This window comes from Populus trichocarpa, chromosome 2 (genome assembly GCF_000002775.5).
Source record: "Populus trichocarpa isolate Nisqually-1 chromosome 2, P.trichocarpa_v4.1, whole genome shotgun sequence".
Lineage (NCBI taxonomy): Eukaryota > Viridiplantae > Streptophyta > Magnoliopsida > Malpighiales > Salicaceae > Populus > Populus trichocarpa.
In genome coordinates, this window is record NC_037286.2 from 13815520 (window position 1) to 13836788 (window position 21269).

The window sequence follows — 21269 nt, forward strand, 5'->3', positions numbered from 1 at the left end:
TGTTACCAGCACAGTTATTAAACCCGGCCCAGCCCGGCAGGTCGACCCGGGACCCGGTCGACCCGGTGGCTGGACTGGTCCGGGTTTAATAAAAGACCGGCTGTGGCAACAGCCCGGCCAAACCCGGGCGACCTGGCGGGTTGACCCGGAACCCGGATGACCCGGGCTAACCCGGACGAGACCCGATTTTTTTTTTTTTTTTTCAAATGTGGGATTTGAAACCCATTAGTATATATACTCTATGTTCCCATGAAAAAAACCATGTTTTTTTCAATGTGGGATAAAAACCTTTTGGTTTAAATATTTCAACTTAAAAGAATAACATAATATCTTTTCAATGTGGGATTTGAAGCCCTTTCATATATATACACTATGTTCCCATGAAAAAAACCATGTTTTTTCAATGTGGGATAAAAAACCTTTTGGTTTAAATACTTCAACTTAAAAGGATAACATGGTATCTTTTCAATGTGGGATTTGAAGCCCTTTCATATATATACTCTATGTTCCCATGAAAAAAACCATGTTTTTTCAATGTGGGATTTGAAACCCATTAGTATATATACTCTATGTTCCCAAGAAAAAAATCATGTTTTTTCAATGTGGGATAAAAAACCTTTTGGTTTAAATACTTCAACTTAAAAGGATAATATATTATCTTTTCAATGTGGGATTTGAAACTCTTTCATATATATACTCTATGTTCCCATGAAAAAAAGTTATGTTTTTTCAATGTGGGATTTGAAACCCATTAATATATATACTCTATGTTTCCAAGAAAAAAGTTATGTTTTTTCAATGTAGGATAAAAAACTTTTTTAGTTTAAATACTTTAACTTAAAAGCTTAACATAATATCTTTTTAATGTAGGATAAAAAACTTTTTAAAATATTCTTTTAAACTTCATAATATGTATAATCTATATTTACATGGATTTTTTCATATGAAATATTAAAACTTTAATTTTTTTTTAATTTTTCCGGGTTGACCCGAGTTGACCCGGGTTGACCAATGAAACCCGGGACCCGGCCCCTTGGCCGGGTCAACCCCCGGGCCGGGTTTAATAACTATGGTTACCAGGAACTAAAGAAGCATATATCCACCACACATAACCATCACCCATGCATGTAGCTCCAATATTCTCCTTCTAATTAATGTATCTTTTCATATGATATTTATATTTCACTTTATATTCTCTAAGAACATTTATGAATTGAGTGATATTAGTGAAAATCTTACATTTGGTAAATTTAATTGATCCATTAGCACTCGCCTTAAATGTCTTGCACTTAAATCCATTTGTAGGATAAATAATCTTGTTTTTTTGCTTATTTCCATCACTACCATTTTCATCATCATCATTTTCATCACTACTATCAGAATTTTCACTTTCTTTAACATCAACATCTTCGCCATCAGAACTTAACTCCCATTCATTCTCTAAGTCCAATGCATCATCCAATGTTTGGCCAAAGCAGGCATCTTCTTGCAAGTTATCAATCCATTCATCTTCATTTGCATTTGAGAATTTAAATCATTTATCATCTGAAAAAATATAGTCCTAATCATCTTTACTAAAATCATTATCCTGATAATCTTTCTCACATCCAATATCATCCTTTTTACTAAATCTAGTCCTATCACTTCCTATATTATAATATAAACTACCCACACCAACATGCATACCAACACTCATACCAACACATGCACCTTCACTAGAACTACCAACATTCACTTGAAAATCAACGTCACAACTTGAAAATCAACATCACAACTTCTAACATTAACACCAATACCTATAGTTGCACCTTCTTCAACAACCATACTAACACCATCATTCCTTCTAACATGATTAACATAACTTTCCATAGTTGTAGTTTCACCCTTTCCAACACCTATACCAACATCATCATCTTTTTCATCAAAATCTAAACTTTTTTCTCCAACAATCAGTGTAACTTAACTTCTATCATTATAATCTGGAAAGTATTTTATTCTAGTAGACCTACCAGTAACATTTGGTTTGCTTGTATAACACTTATGCATTTTGATTGTTAATAAAACAACATTAGTATCGACATCAATATAAATATGGATTTCTTCATCTTCTTTTACTTCATGCATATTCAAGATTTACATTATTAACGCATCATCAACTATTTTATTACCTTTTTCATCCTTTATAGTAAAAACATGCAAATCCACTTCGTAAACTTACTTGCATATAGACAACATATCTATGTAAGACATATACTCAAAGAAGCAATTTCTCATAATGTATGAAGTAACTCCATGATGTATAATAATGCTAGGCATTTTGTTTCCTACTGTGGTGATTCAAAACTAACATTACAAGAATAATTATGGTAGAATTTAACATAAATGAATATTTGGAATGATTGTGGACAAATTAATAGTAACCCGTAAGACAACATTTTGGGTTTTATTAAGGTTTGTAATAACAAGTTACTAATTAAGCTAAACCATGGTTTAACAAAGTTAATATAAGTTGCTTAAACATTAATTAAACATGTTACAATAAAAGAATAAAAAACTAAGGTCATATGAGCAGTAACCCTAATTTTTAATTTGAGGATTTCTTTGGGTTTTCAAGAAAACAATCTAGATTGTTTCCCACTTTCCTAAACCCCTTTAAGATTATGAACATTGAAGTTTGAATAAGAAATAACTTGAAATGTTAGGGTTTTAAACTTAGGGATCTACGAGTTCCACAGTAACCCTAATTTTGTGCATTATTGTTTAATCGAGTAATACAATTTATATTATAAGAAAATAACAATAATTTAACAACAACTAAACCTATTAACTTGATTATTAAAGTCTTGATTTGAAAAAACAATTAAGATGACATACTTGTTCGTCATCTCATTCTCAATGATAGAGGTATATGAGAGAAATTCCACAAACTGATGACTTGAACAAACATCTCATTTCTAAGAGAATCATGTACAAACCCCCCTAAACTTTGATTGTGTAAATTTTAGGTTTTGAGATTGTTTTAATTTTAAAAAGTTTTTATTTAGAAATTGTAAGCTCATGAGAGAGAAAAGGGATAGGGTTGTGTTTTTTGTTTGTTGTGTTTGTGGATATAATATATGTAGGGTTATTTTGGTCATTTATACGATTTAAAGTTTTTTGTTGACCGAGAATATTTTCTGTAATTTTCAAAACAAGAAAGGTAAAGTGTAAAAAGAATAAACTATAGGATCCTCAGAATAATTGTTTCTTAAAAAAAATATATAGTTCTAACATAAATGAGTTGTTTTTTAATGAAAAATTCTTTTCCATTTCTGACAAAATGAGCACTACAATATTCCATTCAAAAATTAAAAATAAAAAAGTAATACACAAATTGAGATGGTATTTGTTTCAAAATTTGCCTCTCCATTTCTTGACCAAAAATAAAAATAATTAGTGAGATGGTTGATAGGTTAAACTCTTGAAAACTAATCACAAAGATTAATGGAGTTGGTGGTGTTAAAATAGAATAAAAATGATGGCTAATATAAAACTATAAACTAATTTAAATTATCTTACCCATAGGAATTTAAGTAAAGAAATGGGAAGGGATATCTTTTACACAAGCATTAATGATCATTGATAGAAACAATATCTCTTACACAAGCATGAAAGAAAAAAGAAAAAAGAAAAAAGAAATCCTAGGGTATGTCTTAAGGCTTAAAAAAAAGGTCAAGATCTATTCTTTAGGGCTAGGCTCAGGCGGTGCGCCCGATCCCAGAAAAAGGTATGGGCAGGAGCTCTCAACACCTAGACTCTTGCCTTACTCACTATGGCTCGGGTGCTATAAGGTGTTTTGAAAATAGATAAAAAAAACATATTTCCATAACTTTTATGAGTTTTGTGTAAAAAAAAAAAAAAAGAGGATTAAATCTTAACCCATCAATATCAAATTCCAAGGTACTCATTTTTTTCAAAAATAATTGGAATCAATTTGCTCATGAACGAGCATCAAATGATTTCAATCCAGTCGTGATGGTAAGACATTGTTGCCTGTAAATCACACTGATTCGGCAACAGTTGAGCTGGTGAGCAATAAACCTTATAAATTAATTAGAAAGGATTGAATGTGCACCATTGTCGACATGCATGACGGCTATGGATATGGAAACAACCATGCAAAACAAAATAAAAAGTCTCTGTTATTCCATTCCACATAATCCTCCACTTATTGCTCCAAATTGGCTACTACTTGTTGTACACTAACAAACACCAAATAGACCTGATCAACCTTATACGTGGCTTATGAAAGATTTTTTCCATGCATGGCCCATCATAGCTGAAATAGGTAAAAAGATGCACATACATGACACACGTGTCCTTTAAGAAATTAACAAAATTCAAGTTCACAAAATTATCAGCGGTAACATTTTGACACTCAAGGACTAACAAACCTGAATTCAGGGGGAGTCAATGACCCAATGTTGCCCATCGGTGTGGATTTTAAGCCCATTCATCTGAGCAAATAAATTTACTGCTCTCCTCACACCTCTATTGTCCGCTGCGGTAAAATAATCGTGCCCAAAAATTATCCCACCGGGTCTCAAGATCCGGTACGCCCGGTTTATATCAGCCCACGCCGAGTTAAAATCATGGCCCGCATCGATTTCTATCAAATCACCAAACACACCCCACTCACATAATTTCTCCAAGGCCGACCCGCTCGAAAATGGCATTGGCAAAACCGACCCAGTAGCATTTTTGTGAATAACGTTCTGCATGAACTGGTACAGCAACAAAACGTCGCTGTTTATCATATTAACATAACCAAACCGGTCACGAAACCCGGGCCACCCGCGAAAATCGTCTATGCAAAGAATCTGTGAGTCCAGCCCGAGTTTGCGAGTCAACTCGGCCATGTGGAGAGCCGATGCGCCCAAGAAAGTACCCACTTCGATGATCACTTTAGGCTTCACTTTTTGGATAAGGTGTTCAAAAACTTCACCGTAGGAGCCCCATCCCTTGAACTTTTTCTCTCTAAGGAGGCCGCTAACGTACGCGGGAGGAAAATTGTCATATGGTGACGTGGAGTTGAAAACCCGGTCAAGAATTGTTTGATGGACGAGCTGGGGTGGAAGGGGTTTGGCACAGTGAGTCTTGACTCGGAAGTTGTCGAGTTGGGTGTTGAGGTTATCACCCACCTTCAAGATTTCTGGAGATGGTAAAGGCTGCGGTGGAGAGCGGGAGCTTGGAGCTGATAAGTAACCTAGTGCGTAGGATAGCAGTAAGAGGATAACGTAAACGGCTGGAGAATTCAATAATCTGAATACCAATCTTGTCTTCTTGTTATTGTCGGTGTGGCGATGGTTGAAAGATGGTAACTGCTCTTCCTTCATGTTTCTTTTCAAGTAATTCTTGAAAGAGAACAAAAGATATATACCAAGCTTCAACTGTGCAGGAATACTGGCGGTATCAGATACGTATTTTTGGTGCTGTACTTGCTAGAACTGTAAGGTTTTTCTGAAGAAAGATGAATCGAAACGAAGTTTCTGGTTGCGTGGCTTGAGTCAGTTGCGTCTTCAGTACACAGATGGAGATGGCGTGTTAAGAAAGGACATGGAAAATGTGATGGGCTTCAATGGAATTGCCACAGTTTTGGGGTTTTGGAAGGGTTAAGGTCATAGTCCATCTTATAATCTGTTCAGTCTATGGCCTTATTATAGAAGAAGTGAATGGTTCCATTCTCCGGTCTTAGATGGAATTATCTCTCTCCTTGAAATTTAGCTACCCAGAATTCAACCGACTGCAAAAGTCGCTTTCTTTACTTGTTTTCTTTATAATGGCTTATGTTATACTTTTCATATCAATTTGCTTTTTAATATGTTTTTTTTAATATATTAAAATAATATATTTTTTAAAATTTATTTTGAATGATAACATATTAAAAATATATAAAAATAATAATTTTAAACAGGCGGCCAACAGTTATTAATTGCAAAACAGGTTCTTTGTAGGTTAGACATCAACGTTCAGAAGTTGAAGAAGTTATTCTTTCAAATTATTTTAAGTTCTTAGCTCATATGAGAATTAAGTTTGAATTAATAGCAGCAGTTGGCACATCATGAATGAAGATTAGTATATTTTCTTGGTAAAAGATAGGGTTCCTTACGCAGCAATTCATCAAGCTCAAGTAAGCTGATCCAATATGGATTCTCACATTTTCTTGTTTAACTCAACCAAAAAATGTTTTTTAGTACAAATCCGGCGAGGAAGCTGGCTTCAGGGTCACGATGAAGGTCCCTTTTTCACCGAGTCTGATGAAGGTCCTTTTTCTAAAGCATTGTTTATGGCCAGTTTAAACTTTAAACAATTAGACATTAAGGAATTGTTTGATTGGTTGAAAGTAAATTTTTAAAACTTATTTTTTAAATTTTCTTGTATTTATTTATCATTAAAAAAATTAATTAACAAAAAATATTTTCTAGTCAAAGAAAAATTTAGCTTGGTTTCCAGAAAAGTGTTTTCCTTTTATTTTGGACAGAAAATACTTTTCAGAAGTTGTGAAAAATTTAGAAATATCATATTATTTGTTGATTATAACAAATTTGATCCTCAAACTTTTGATTGCTGTATATTTTGTTTTGAATTTTTTTTTTCAATTTCACATCTTAGAATTTGATTTTTATATTAACTTTTGTCCTTATTTTTATAATTGTTATTTGTTTTTTTCTTATTATTTTTTTAATTAAAATTTTTTATATATCAAATTTGATCATCATTTTTTTAATTGTTACTTATTTTATTTGAAATAATTTATGAAATTATAATAATTATTATTATTTTAATCTCATCATCTTTTAATTTTTTTATCTGTTAGATTTAATTTTTATTATTTTTATTATTATTTATTTTATTTGAGTTAATTTATGAAATTAGATTATTTTTTTAATTTCATTCTCATTTAATTTTTTAATTTGTAAGATTTGATCTTTATTATTATAATAAACTTAAAAAAATATATTAATAAATTATTTTCTAGCTCATTTCCCATGACATAACCAAACACTGAAAAGTATTTTTCAACTGATTTTTCATAACATTGTCAAATATTGAAAAATAATTCACTTTTCAAAAATTCACTTTCTAAAAAAACTATTTTTTAAAAAGAAACTTTCCAGCAAACAAACGGGATCTTAAATTATGTTTATTTACGCTATGTTTTTCAAAATTTTTATTTTTTTAAAAAATTATTTTTATAAATATTTTTAAATTGTTTTAATATACTAGTATCAAAAATAAATTTTAAAAAATAAAAATTAAATATCATTTTAATATATTTCCAAACAAAACATTTTAAAAATCATCACTTGAATAAATATATCATAATAAACTAATCCAAAACTATGATCTAAAAATGCCTGTTGATTCTATGGCCCAGTTAGCAATTCTGGAAAATTGTGCCATTCAAAACTAGCTCGAAACGATGACCCTATGAGACCAAGATTCTACAATACCAAGCATCATCTTCAAGTTGTTACAAAATGACGGACGTACAACTAGAGACAGACATCAATGAGAGAACACAAGCTTCCATCTCTTCCTTCTACACAAACTACAACAGCCTCTGTCTCACCCGTGTTTTGATTTTGATTCATTGGCATACCAAGACCTTGTGATTTACCTACCTAACTTGTCAACACTAAGGGAAACATAAAATGTCAACTCTTTACTCAAACTAACATAGATCAACAGAACAATACCAGTTCTGCAATAAGGGGTGCCTACTATCAACAGCCAAAGGGATTTGCACAGAATCCCTCAGGAAGCCACATCATTTTGCATCCTCAGAGCCATCATCACCATTATGCCTGGCAGCAGAACCCCCCTGGCCATCAGCACCAGTTGTGCCAGCCTCGGAGGCATGTTGTTTGCTTCCCCCACACATGTCATTTGTGCCAGCACTTGCAGAAGGGCCACTACTTCCAAGAGCAATCTCGGCATGCATGGGATGCGTGCCATTGTTAGCCCCTATAGGTCTAATTCCCATTTGCCCTTGAATGGCTTGCTGGTGTAACAACTGAGGATCCTGCATGTGATGTACAGCATTGAATTGTAATGGCATCTTCGGGGGGAAAATACCTGCTTGCTGAGCCATTGCTGCTGCCTGAGGATGTTGCATGTAATATGTTCCTTGTTGCATTGCAAGATGCGGGGCCATCTGAAAGCAATACTAATAAGCATGAGCAGAGTAAATGAATTGCAAATGACCAGTCTCATTAATTACTATACACCTGAGGAGGCATTGCTGGTGTCTGTGGTTGTGCATCAGCAATTGCAGCCAAATACATCAAATTCTTCTGCAGCTGGGTTTGATACCTAGTTCATTGAAATTTTATACATGACTTATAAATGGTGGCAATAAACATGCTTTTAGATAAAAAGGGGCATGCAACATTTCATTCCATATAGTTTAAAAAATGAAGCATTCTCAAAAAAAAAAAAAAAAACACTGTGATATTCATGAGTGCATTGCCTCTTTTTGGCTGGTAAATTCAGATCCCGTCTAAATTTTTATCCTATGGCTCTCCTCCATTTCACCTGGACTGCCATCTAACTGTAAGCACATACTTTATTATACAAGATCCTACCTTCTTCAAGAGATGTTTATTCTTGCTAAGAACATTGAAGCAGTACCAGTACAAACAGTAACCAAGCACTCCCATTATATGATATAGAATATATGTAGTAACATGATGATTGAGCCAAAAGAACAAGTAAATACCTCAACTATGGATGCAATGGCACCATTAATATCTGGCATGCACTCTAACCATCCCCGCCATTATAAACAAATAAAAGATTATTGAAGGCATAAACTGGTAACGGACAAAGCCCACAAGTTCAGTCCCATTTCCAACAGGGCAAAATATAATTGACCCCAAATTAAAATAGGCAATCAAGAATATATAAGATATGCCATTCCATGTTTTCATCACCAATAATGATGCCAGCTACCAACTGAATGTGTTGGATTTGATTGTTTAGAAAATATTAAAATACTAGTGGGTAATTAGGAACTCAGAGAACTGATCCAGTCTTGTTCTGAATAGGTACCAGAACACAAACTTTGAGATTTCTACCTGTTTCTGCCCTAATTATGATGGAGATTCTTATACATTTGATAGAGTCTATTTGTTAGAGAAAAGTTACCAAGATTGGATTTCAAAACCAGCCCATAAGTCATAAGACCCTTTTTTTCAAGTTTCCTAAACAGGAAACAGCCCCACTTACTTCTAATAGATCAGAACTTGCATTATGCTTAACACACAAGAAACACTAGGATAGCATGGGCATACACTCGCACGCATGAGAACAAATCACTTACTGGGCACATTCAGCAAGTTTTCCAAGGTTTTGGTTGTCCCATATCGCCAAAATCAACCTTTTGTTTTCATCAAGGTACTGCAGAAAGAATTAAAAAAGATAAATCAACCATCATATGGCAGATATTAGCAAATAATACATCCTAGAGTTGCACATGAAGGGGCAACCAAAAATGGAAACTAAGATCAGTTATTGCTCAGCATGGCATTAAGGGGAAAGCCAAACTTGAATAGGTGTGAAAGCCTATAAATAAAAACAGCTATTAGCACACGGTACAACCAATCAACCATGGATTTGAATTCACGCATCACATGGTAAATTCTCCACTATTTTTTCATGCATTGCTATATAGCATGACATTTTGTCATGTTTCATGAACAGGAAAACACATCTACTAGCTGCAAGAATGAATTTGCATACATGAATATTGAGGATTTCATGAAGATGGAATGGGTTTGCGATACAAAAATGTACATCATAAATATGGGAATTTGCAGAAGTAGAAGCTTCAAAAGGAATACTTTGAAAAATACAAATTTCCAATAAATTAATTCCAAAACGAGCTTGAATAGCTGAATTCTCCAACTTCTGAGTTCAATCTAATCTACAACTTAATAGCTTATGAACAGTCTCCTTATCTCATATTCTAACTATTATGTTTGCGCCCATCCATGCAAAAATCTGATAGAGGAGCCTTAGTGAGCCTATCTCCTGAAGTGGACAATATTTAAGAAGCCACAATCAATTCGCTATTTATTGTCTCACTTAAACAGTTACTCATTACTTGTGCTACTTATCAGCTTCAAATATTGGTTTAACAAAGAAACATGAAAAAACACCATAAGCAAAGAACCCCAAATCAAAAAATCATAGAAACAAAACCACCAAAAAACCATGCATAAACCAATATATGCATAGAATAAAGGAAGAATTACAAAAAGATACTACCCCTTGGATCTGCTCAGTGGTGATGTTTGTTGGTGGAAATGAAGCCATCATAGGAATCATTTGCGGTGGCTGCTGCATCTTGTTTAATTTACTTTGCTTTCCCAAACCCTAATCCCAAAAAAATCCCCAAATTGTTAAACCCTAATTAAGAGGTGAGAGAGGCAGAAAAAAAAATAAAGGTTTTTTTATATATTTAAAATATATGGAGAGGAGGCGGTGTAGGAGCACCTGTGAGATGGCGAGTGAGCATATTTTGAGGAGTAGGTTTCTGGAATTTTAGACACGGCAGGCAGAAATAATATATATATATATATATATCCGAACAAGAGATACTAGATTTGGTCTGTCTTTTAAAGACAAACTCTCACTGTTTTCAGCCCTGGCCCGATGCTTACGTCACTTCGCTAGTGAGGCTCGGCTTTACTTGTTGTACTTCGTATCTGCCACTGATAGGTGGCTCGACTGTCGAAAATTTGGCGATGAAGCTACTAGTTGAAGTGTATAAAGAGGAAAATTCCATTCGTCTATACACTGGTTGTGGTTCGTGGCATGAATAATCAGCTTTATACTTTCACTTTCTGAAAACCGAGATTTGGAAGTGTGGTAAGTTCTATTTTTAAAGTAGATGGAGAGAAAGCAAAAGATAACGGAAAAAAAAAAAAAGATAACCTTTTTCTCCCATCTTGCCTCACCATGAACCACCATCTCCACCGTATCTTTAAACTTATTTAGAAAATTATTTTGAAATTAGAGTCATCCAGCAACAATAGATCGTTTTTATTTCCATTTCATTTGATATTCTTACAAAATGGTGTACTTGCACAAGGCTATTAATTAGCTATCAGCAGCCAAGCATGTCCTGCTCTGATTACACGACCATTTGGACTTGTCAAAGAGACACTCATCCCACCACATCTGCTCTTTGTTCATCCATTTTCAGTGGGCATAAATGGCTCAGATAAAGAAAGTATCTTAAAAAAACCCTAACAATAGATTAATGGTTTCTAATGAGAAAGAAATGCTTTAAATTTTTTTATTTTATTTTAAATTAATATATTTTTTATATTCAAATTATTTTATGTGATATATTAAAATTAATTTTTAAAAAATAAAAAATATTATTTTAATATAAAAGAGGAGGAGGTGTGGAATTGAAAGAGAAAATAAAAACTTGATCAACTAGCATTCAATATGTTTGATTTTCTCTTAAATCATGGATTTGTGTTTGAGTTTTATTTAAAATAAAAAAAGGTATAATATTTGAAAACTTAGTTATAAAATAAAAAAACTATCAAATTATAAAATGTCAAGGATAATTTACCATTTAAAAAACTATATTTTACATCTTAATATTTATATAGTTGATAACACTTGACATACTTGGAAACAATAAACTTAATTAATAAAAAAGTTCTATTATAATTAATGTTTAACATACCCTTATAATTTCTACATCTTTTTCTTCCTTCTGCCATAATTTTTGCTTCTTCTTCTCTAGTATTTTTTTTATTTTTTCAAGTTTCTTCCCTAAACAAAGATGGTTCCAAAAAGGAAAGAAAAAAGAAAAAAAAATAACATAAAAAATTTAAGAAGCGAAATGCATGATAGATTTTATTTGCTTGATCTTGTTTACATGACAATTTTGTTCTTTGGCAGTGAAATTATCATGTATTCTCTTTTATAGCTCAATTTGTTTCATCTTGTTGGGAAAAAAATAAAAATAAAAAATAGAGAAAAAAATTTAAAAAACTTGTTAGTTCAAACACTTTAAACTCAAGATTATGTTGTAAAGTTCGATCAACTATCTACTTCATGTTAAGCTCGAACAGAAGTAGACCAGATATTTTTTAGTTGTCTTTCTTTTATTTATTTTTTCCCTTTCAAATACAAATGGAGCATTTAATCCATGCGAATGCCAAAGAGAGTGACTAGTGGATGTGATTCCATGTTACTGTCATGAAATATGAAACCGGTTCGAGTTCGAGTATACTATCTGTCTTGGTGGCACATATATAAATAAGATTTTTATTTGTATGTATAATGACTTTAATTTTTTTTTTTATAAAACTCTGTTAATAAAAATAATATTTTTTACTTGAAAATATATTAAGATAATATTTTTTATTATTTTTCATTTAAACATATCAATTAAAACAATCTAAAAATATAAAAAAAATCTTTTAAAGCGTGTTACATATTATAAATCAGGCTAACATGAAATGATTAGCTTACCCCTTACAATATGGTTGGGATATTTTTTATCTTCTTTTGATTGGATAAGTAAAAAGGTGAATGGAATTATGGAGGTGAAATAAGCTCTTTGTTTGCATGGAAAAGGGAAGGAAAGGTAATAAAATATTAAATGTCTTTTTAGTTGTAGGAGAAGGGATGGGGTGACGAAAAGGATACAATTGGATTTTTCAAAAGAGAAGAAATATTAAAATAATGTAAAATAAAAATAAAAAGCCATTTTCTTCCCTTCCGTGACCACCTCCAAGTTGGGATGGGACTTTGAAAGGTAATGAAGGTTGAATTAATCTCCATTTCTTTTCTCCTCCATTATAATTTTCATTTGATGTCATTAATTAACTCATTTCTCAACAATATTCACTCCCTTTTCAAACAATATTATAGAACTCTGTTGATGTTTCGATTAAACCTTTATAATCTTGTTTTACTTTCGTCTATTATATCAAAAAATCAATTTAACTTAAAAAATTAAATTATTAAATAAGATTTTAAGATATAAATACCTTTATTTTGTTTGTTTTTTTATTCAAGAGGAGAGGCTCAAATTCAAAATATTTTTGAGGAAAGTAGACATATGTGTTAGTTAATCTACAGGTTTATTGGCATTGCCATTAGAGTTTCACATCGTCTTTTGAAATTGAGCGTGTAGAACAATCGTTAAATTCTGTGTAGACCCTTTTCATCAGAAGAACACTTATCTTTTGGTGAAAAACGGGGCATAAAGCCTTGATCAGAGCACTCTTACTCGAATATATAAATCATACCCAAAGAACAGACTCGGGGGAGGCAAGATTCTTGCCTCACCTAAACCATCCCTGATTGATCGACTTTAATTTTCAATAGATTATTATTATTATTATTATTTATATTATACAATTGCTTCAATATCAGAGGCTATAATAATTATATATTAAAACTACACAAGTTGATACCTCATACTGCATGACCCTCCACGCCCATGATCTGGAAACGCGTAGCTGTCTTTCATCTGGGTATTATCTATTGAAGCCTACTTAATTAACGCATGCATCCGCCAACTAATCCAAATCAAGATACCACGTTTAGTTTGCTACGTGGGACATTAATTACCCTACTAAACTAACTTAAAGGATTGATCTTATATTATCCTGTTTTATTAATTTAATTTCTTCTTCAACGTTTGTTTTCTTTTATGAATTAGTTTCGTAACATTAATTTCATCCATTTATCGATAATTAATTATACCCTCTAGCTACTTTTATTTGTAATAAATCAAATCAAATCATAAATAAATATATATCATAGATTTTTGAACAACTTGAAGGTAGTATCTGATTTTTCTTAATTATCAATCCCTCACTAAATTAATCTTCTTAATTACTTACCGAGTGCATCCAAATCCAATAAAATTAACTCATGTTAGTTATATTTCTTGTACTTTTTTTTTCAATCTTAAAGTGAAAGCATGTTTTTCTAGTCAATTTGGTTTGAAACTCAATTTTTATGTCTTTAAAATGAATTATTTGAGAAACTTGTTTTAGGGAACTAAATCATGATAGACAATGCTTTTAGAGGGAAATTGAAGGGTTTTTTTTTTTTTTTTTTTTTGAGGCGGAATTGAAGTTTACAACATAACACGTACAAAAGACACAATGGATGGATGAAACTTCAGAAGGTAATTGATAAAAACAAAATTGTAGGAAAACAAATGATAGAACTTACATAGATTTCAAGGGGGTATAACAGAATATATCCAAACTTAAATTAATTTGCACATAAGCTGCTGATGAGCATTAATTAGTCCCATGCATGTCACGGTTGACTTAAACTCGAGTCTGCCTCGTAATATTTAAATTCTTAAAAACTTAAAAATAACGCCAGCATAAATTTTGCTTTATAGTTTATACTGTAATCACACAGGCAAATGCTGCACAAGTAAAACCTACATGTTTCTAACAAGTAGCCAACTAAAATACTGATAAATCAAAACCACACTGACACTGCCATTTTTTATAGTTTCTTTCAGCATCGACTGAGCCACCTGCCTAAACAACAAGTTCATTCGTCTTAGAGGCATCATCTTCTACCTTACAGTTACAGGTTGCAGAGACGACAGCAGCGACCCAAGCAATTACAGGAGTAACCAACAGAATGAGACCTGAGGGCACCATCCACAGCTGACTATTTGTTGGGTGATATTCATAACCCCACCAAAGCAGTAGTGTTCCTCCTGCCATACACACCAAAATTGAACACAAACAAATTACGCATTTCTTCATAATCTTCTCGGGATAATATTCTTGATTTGCCTCATGCTTGTCTTCCTTGAACGTTCCCATCAACCAATACCGGTTCTGTGGCTGAAATTCAGGAAAGAAGAAAAGAAGAGAAGGATTGAACTGTCATTTATCATATATATCTTAGCATAACAAGCTATATACAAATTAAAGACAGTGCCAAGAGTAACAACTTCATAGAGAAACATACCTTACTTTGAAGGAGAATCGGAGGTGTTAGGTGTATATTTTTTTGCTAAAGACAAATTAAAGAGTTGCTAGCAGAACGAAACTGAGAATGCAGTGATATGTTGGAATCGTTAATAAAGCAAGACCTCATGAGTCATGACTAATAATAGATTTCTTGTGTTGTTGCGTTTACAAATATTTTAAAAAAACATTTATTATATTTTAAATTAATTTTTTTTTAATATTATTATATTATTTTAATATATAGGTTGATATTAAAAATAATTTTTTTAAAAAAATATTATTTGAAGTGACACTGTTACTGGTAATAAAGCTAGAATCAACGTGACATCTTGTTTTCTTTCCTTTTGTTTTTATAAAAGTTGTTCCGTATTCAAAGAAGAAAATGATTACGTTTTAGTTTTAACTCTTTGTGATCGATGAAGCTATCTGGGGTAGATTCTTTTGTCTTTTAAATTCTGGTGGCTGGTGCCTGTTTTGATAGCTGGCTGTTAGTTCCAGTATACAGGCGGGTTCACCTTAATAAATTCTCAAAATCATAATCTTGATTTCCTTTTCGATTATGATAATTTGATTGGCTTTCAATCTTCAAGGTCTTTCTTTTAAATAACGTAAGGTGCTTTCCATGTTCTCGAACCATTGTTTTTTCACTCGGTGCTTCACTCTGTTTATACTAATTAACACTAGTTTTTTTCCCTCTCTCGAGACGATCAATGCTAGGACCACCATGAAAATAACTTCTCTGTAAATGAAATGATATATATCATCTGCAAAAAGAAGACGAAAAGGAGAGACTCATTTTTATCAACTCAATTTCTGTTTTAATAGATTAACTCAGTTTCTGATACAACTCACTATACCGAGTAGAGTTTACCGATGGAGTTGGGGTGTAGTGTAACGACAAGAGGATTTTATTGAGTGACTGAAGTTGTTCAGGCCCACCATTTGCATTTGACCTTTGAGGTTATACCGAAGTCTTCTGTAATTGAAATGTATTTTGTCGGCAACGCTGTAACAGGCTGCATCTTAGCCAGTTATATTTAGGGATGCTTTGCTTTATTTGAGCATTATTGTAACATTGTTAGCTTTCTTTATAATTTCAAAAGGTATGCTGGATGATTGAAACTGTTTCCATTTTTCAAATTTAAAAAAAAATTATTTTCATTGTTGGATTTTTTTTTAATTAACGTGGGTGTCCGGGTCAGCTTACGTGCACCTCAACTAATCTTACGGGCTCTGAAGTTATCGACCATGTAAGCTTCCAGTGGCCATCATATTAGTAATCACAAGGTTTGAACTTAAAAATATTAGAGAAATAAATTTTTTAATTCCAAACTTTTTCTACTGAACAATTTACTACTTCTTCTTATTATTATTAGCAAGAGACATTAGCTAGATAAGTGGCCTTTGGATAAGAAGAGACTGTTTAGTGCTTTGGTAATTTCTGTTTTTTACTCAAAAAATAATTATTCAGTTAGCTAAATATTTTTTTTTTCACTTAATCTCACATGTAATTATGTTCTAAATCTTGATTTTATATAAAATAAAATAAATTTTTTTATATAAAATAAAAACCTATTTTCTATTTATTCTGCAAGAAAATCTATGTCATAATAATCTTAATCAAATATATATCTTTTAAAATCTATTTTTTAAAAAATACAACACAAACTCTCAAAGCAAGGAACTTGGTTCCTGGGCCCAGTGTTGGATGGCCTAATCCCTTTGAAGAATAGAAGTCTATGGACCGAAGATACTGTCCACTATGGACTCTAATTCCTTTCCAAATTCAAGCTCGAAACAGCCCATTATAAACGTCAAGTATAGGCTCAAAAGAAAATAAAAATTTAAGCCATGTTTGGACCAAGCCAGTTCAGCAACTTTTATATGAATCCTTAACAGCGGCTTATCCTCTAGAAGTTGAGTGGGCCCATCAAATGGAGAGAAGATTTTCTTATATGACGAGCCCGCTAGAAAATCAGCAGATCTAATACGGTCGTTTGGGTCTAGGTTCCATCATCATTTGAGGAGCCATTTTAAAAGTCAGTTAGGAAACGCGGTGAAAGTTATGTTTTTAATTTTTTTTATTAAAAATATTATTTTTTATATTTTTATATTGTTTTGATGTACTGATATTAAAAATAATTTTTAAAAAATAAAAAATATTATTTTGATGCATTTCTAAGCGAAAAATACTTTGAACCGTAACCACTACCACAATCTCAAATAGGTCAAGCCTAGTATGGTCGGAAATGGAAATATGTTTTAACAATCTAAGATAGATGCTTTCTTTCTCATGCGTCCCATAACCAACAAAAAAAAAATCCTTCACTAAGTATTATCAAAAGATAATAATTAAGAGTGACAAAGATGAATCAGTCCTTAAAAAGGTTAGGCTTGAACTCATTCATCCATCTAAGATTTAATTCATTGTAGTAGATATATTCTTACCCAAGTATATAGATTAGTGGTATTTTAGACACAACAAATTGTTAGGAATAAAAGACAAGATTAACAATGCATCATACCTTAAAAAAGATGTTTTAGGGAGATAATATTTTATTTTTAGCATAATTAGCTCCTTACCTTAAAACTTTATAGATTAATTATAATTTTTTAATGACCATAATACTAAGTGGTAACTATTTTCTTAACATAAGATTTGTTTTCCATCTTTAACATAAAAAAAATGTCTTTCTCCTTTTCTTTTTCCAGGAAAAAGAGTTTTGATTACAGAAATCATATATATTTCACTCACCACTGCCAGGTCAGAATTCACTTCATCTTTTACCTTGTCATATTTTGCCTGAATGACAACCAAGATTTCTTGTACAAAATCAAATTTTGTTGAACAAACCATGTTGTGTTTCACACGATGAAGAGCCTTCTAAAATGTATATCTTCGAAACTATTTTTTATACAATTCATTTAACCAGAGTATATTACTTCATCCCTGATGATGTCCTAAAAAATCCAAATAGATTAGGAATAGAGCTCTTGGGCTCAGGCAATAGCCCAAGCCCATAAGGATGCTGAGATGCATGCCCAACAACACCAAGGGCGTTGGGTGTATTCCCAACAAGGTGTGTGCCCTACATGGGCTCGGGCAGTAGTCTAAGCCCAGGCTTTTAATTTGGGTGTAGGGTCTAGGTATGGTAGCCAGAGCTTACTTTTCTTGGACCCTCTGATGTATTTTAGACTTGAATTTCAAGCTCGAGCCTAAAGAGTATTCTTGATTGGTCTATTTTGAAGAAATTTTTTGGTTTTATTTTGGAGTTTTTTTAATCCGGATCCATCAATCTCAGCTCCTTTCTCAATCCAGTTCCCTTTCAATTACTGCTCCACCACCACCTCCTTAGTCAAACAAGCTGAAGAGGAAGCCAACAAAGCCATATTTCACAACCCCAGAGATGTCGGTTCTCACATTTGAAAAGCGTCATCTGCAATGGTACAAGACATCAGCTCTGGAATCGATAAACCTGGCTATTTCACTGCTAGTAAAAATCTTAGATTTGTTGAGGCAAAAATCTTGTGAATTTTTTTAAGATCTTATCCTCAACTAATCAGATGAGGAATCTTACTAGTAGAGAAATAATTGTCTGATCAATAATGAATTTGTATGCAATTTTTGTCTTTTGATTGAAACAAAGGAGATATGAAGAGAGAAAGGGGAGGGAATTGAAGAAAGAAACTGGAGGATGTTAGCGTGTTCGTGTTACATTATAAATTCATCATTTTCTTTTTACTTTAAATTTTAATTTAATCAAGCATTTAAATTGTAATTTTTTTATAAAATAGTGGTAAAATAAAATAATAATAATTAGGCTATAAAAAAATCAGTATAATTACCCAAATTATAATTATAATATCCAATAATTCAACCTACTAGTACATTATGATCTTGTTTTTATATTTTAAAAGTGTTTTTTAAAAAAGTTAAATTTTATTTTATTTTTTCTTCACTTTAAATTATTTTTTTTAATATTTTCATATCATTTTAATATACTAATATTAAAAATTATTTTAATATATTTTTAAATAAAATATACTTTAAAAACAACTACTATCATATATCAAAACAATTTATCATATTTCAAAACAATTTATATTATATCATCTTGTTGTCGAGTCCATTAATTAGTCACAGAAACACTTCAGATTCGTTTGGACCTCTACCAAGCAGGGCTATTTGTAATTTTTATGTTTTTTCAGGGTCACATTTTATCTTCGTGAGAAAAACCTCTCCAGGACAAAGTTCCACCATGAGACGTCATAGAAAGTAAACATTATAAACCGCACATTGAAATCAATGAAGGACAAAACAAAGGACGAGTTGCCAAAATGTAGCCCACCAATTTCCCATGCGATCTTTTGAAGCCGGCCACAAGTTTTGCTGGTTTTTTAAATAGTATTTTTTAAAAAATTATTTTTTATATATTTAATTTTTAAAAATATTATTCTAATTTAACTAATTGTTTTTGGGTTTTATATGGATAAATTTTAGTTTTAGATAATATTTCTAATATATACAATCTTAGATGATATTTTTTCTTTTTTTATTTTATTTAATTAATTTAATGTTTGTTTATTTATATTATCATTTGATTTAATAAAAAATTGATTTTAATAAAAAAAATTCAGGTAAATGTCTCATGTTGCAGATCAAATATCTTTATCTATAATTATCTCTCAATTTTTCCAGTTTTGCTTGTAGTTATTGTTAATGGTTTTTTTCCTGTTTGTTTATACAAATAATTTTTAATTTATTTAATTAAACGGTTGCAACAAATATCTTAGGCTACAATTATCTCTTAATTTTTCTAACTTTGCTTTTAGTTATTATTATCAATTTTTTTATTTAAAAAAATAATTATCAATTTATTTAGTTAAATATTTATATAAACCTTTCAATTTAAATTTAAATTTTTTATATAAAAAATACATTGAAAAAAACTTTATACTCACCTTTTTTTAAAAAACAAACGTGCGTGACCTGCGACGGGGAACAGGTGAATTAGCTAGTTGGAACAAGACAACGTTGCTTGATAAGTAACTTGTATTTAATTATCTGCCTTTCAGTGATATTCCTCTTTACAGTATGAGCACATCATAGAGCATAACGACCAATCAGGACATGGACCCAGGGCTGAGCATTTCTGGTTCGGTCTAGTTTTGAACCAAAATAAACAACTAAACCAATGTTTTTTTAATTTTTTGAACTGAACTGAACCGAAAACTGGTTCAAACCGATTAATTTCGGTTCGGTTAGGTTTTTTTCCCTTCCAAACCGGTTCAAACCCAATGGTCCTCTCTACTTCTCCTGCAGCCTCGTACAGCAGATCCCAAGTTGCTGGAGGTGAAGACCCATTCGGGCTTCCATGGCTAGACCCTTATCTACAACCGCAACAACAACCAACTGCACATAGCGTTGATTGAGGCGATCCAGACGAAACTCAACCCTGCAAATCAGGCAAAAAACCCAAAACCCGAACATTAGCCCCAAAAAACATAATCACAAAAACCATAGCAGGTTGTCCTACTTTAAAAAGAAACATAAAGGAAGCAATACCTTAGTCTTTTCGGTGCTGCAAGGGAGGTTGTTTCTCTTGAAATCATCTTCAAGGGTGGAGTGAGCCATTTGACGAGTTAACCCAGCCAAGTAATCTTCTTCGTCACTCTCTGTCTCAGTAGAGCCAACCATACAGTCTGTGAATGGGTTATGTTTAGGAGACCTTTATGTGATTTGATTAGCAGATTCTGATGGACGTAGATGGGAGTGAGTTTGATTCTTCGAGGGAACGTTCATCCATTTCATTGTAATTAATCAAATGGCAAGGGGGTGTGGAAATCCACGGATATGAAAAACAAAAGAAAAGGAATGGATCTGCTATTCCAATTCCATTTATGGCACAGACTCAACAGGAGAATTAAGATCCAAAAAAAACCCAAAGGAACCAAATCCATAAGGGAGGGGAGGAAAATTAAAGCAAAGTTGAGAGTAAAATGAGAGTAAAGGGAGAGAGATGCAGAGAAGGGAGAGGTAGGGGGTGGGTGGCGGCTGATGGCTGATACTCTAGGGTTAGAAAACAATGTATTTATACTTGTTTTTTTTTAAGTGCTGGTTGGTTGAACCGGTTCGGTTCGGTTCAATCGGTTTCAGACTTTAGAAACCGAAACCAAACCGAACTGGAAATTTTTTGTGATTTTTTAATCAGTTAATTCGGGTTTTTTTTCGGTTTGGTT

At 32.2% G+C, this 21269-nt stretch overlaps 2 protein-coding genes and 1 long non-coding RNA gene across 4 annotated transcripts; all 3 read right to left on the reverse strand.

The window, feature by feature from the left end:
• Positions 1 to 4159: 4159 nt before the first annotated feature.
• On the reverse strand, positions 4160 to 5795 carry LOC7487733 (uncharacterized). The gene is made up of 2 exons (XM_024594677.2): positions 4434 to 5795; positions 4160 to 4318 (listed from the first exon to the last, which is right to left on the reverse strand). Exon 1 carries the CDS (start codon positions 5373 to 5375, stop codon positions 4440 to 4442), a length of 936 nt encoding a protein of 311 aa, XP_024450445.1. The 5' UTR covers positions 5376 to 5795; the 3' UTR covers positions 4160 to 4318; positions 4434 to 4439.
• A 1609-nt stretch (positions 5796 to 7404) lies between these two features.
• Positions 7405 to 10827, reverse strand: LOC7487734 (GRF1-interacting factor 3). Of its 2 annotated transcripts, XM_002302630.4 has the most exons (5): positions 10540 to 10827; positions 10312 to 10419; positions 9365 to 9441; positions 8271 to 8355; positions 7405 to 8197 (listed from the first exon to the last, which is right to left on the reverse strand). In XM_002302630.4, the coding sequence occupies exons 2-5, from the start codon at positions 10387 to 10389 to the stop codon at positions 7811 to 7813; spliced, it is 627 nt and encodes a 208-aa protein (XP_002302666.1). In that variant the 5' UTR covers positions 10390 to 10419; positions 10540 to 10827; the 3' UTR covers positions 7405 to 7810. The 2 variants fall into 2 exon arrangements, with proteins under 2 accessions (XP_002302666.1, XP_052306778.1); XM_052450818.1 differs by having other exon boundaries at positions 10312 to 10590.
• A 3585-nt stretch (positions 10828 to 14412) lies between these two features.
• On the reverse strand, positions 14413 to 15171 carry LOC18096385 (uncharacterized). Its single transcript, XR_002980005.2, has 2 exons — positions 15028 to 15171; positions 14413 to 14900 (listed from the first exon to the last, which is right to left on the reverse strand). It is a non-coding gene; the product is annotated as an uncharacterized LOC18096385 (long non-coding RNA).
• Between the last annotated feature and the right edge of the window lie 6098 nt (positions 15172 to 21269).

Coding starts and splice junctions, on each gene's coding strand:
- LOC7487733 (XM_024594677.2), bottom strand. CDS start 5,375: ATGAAGGAAGAGCAGTTACCATCTTTCAACCATCGCCACACCGACAAT.
- LOC7487734 (XM_002302630.4), bottom strand. CDS start 10,389: ATGCAGCAGCCACCGCAAATGATTCCTATGATGGCTTCATTTCCACCA. Junction 9,442..10,311: donor CCACTGAGCAGATCCAAGGG/GTAGTATCTTTT, acceptor TTCTTTCTGCAG/TACCTTGATGAAAACAAAAG. Junction 8,356..9,364: donor AAACTTGCTGAATGTGCCCA/GTAAGTGATTTG, acceptor TCAATGAACTAG/GTATCAAACCCAGCTGCAGA.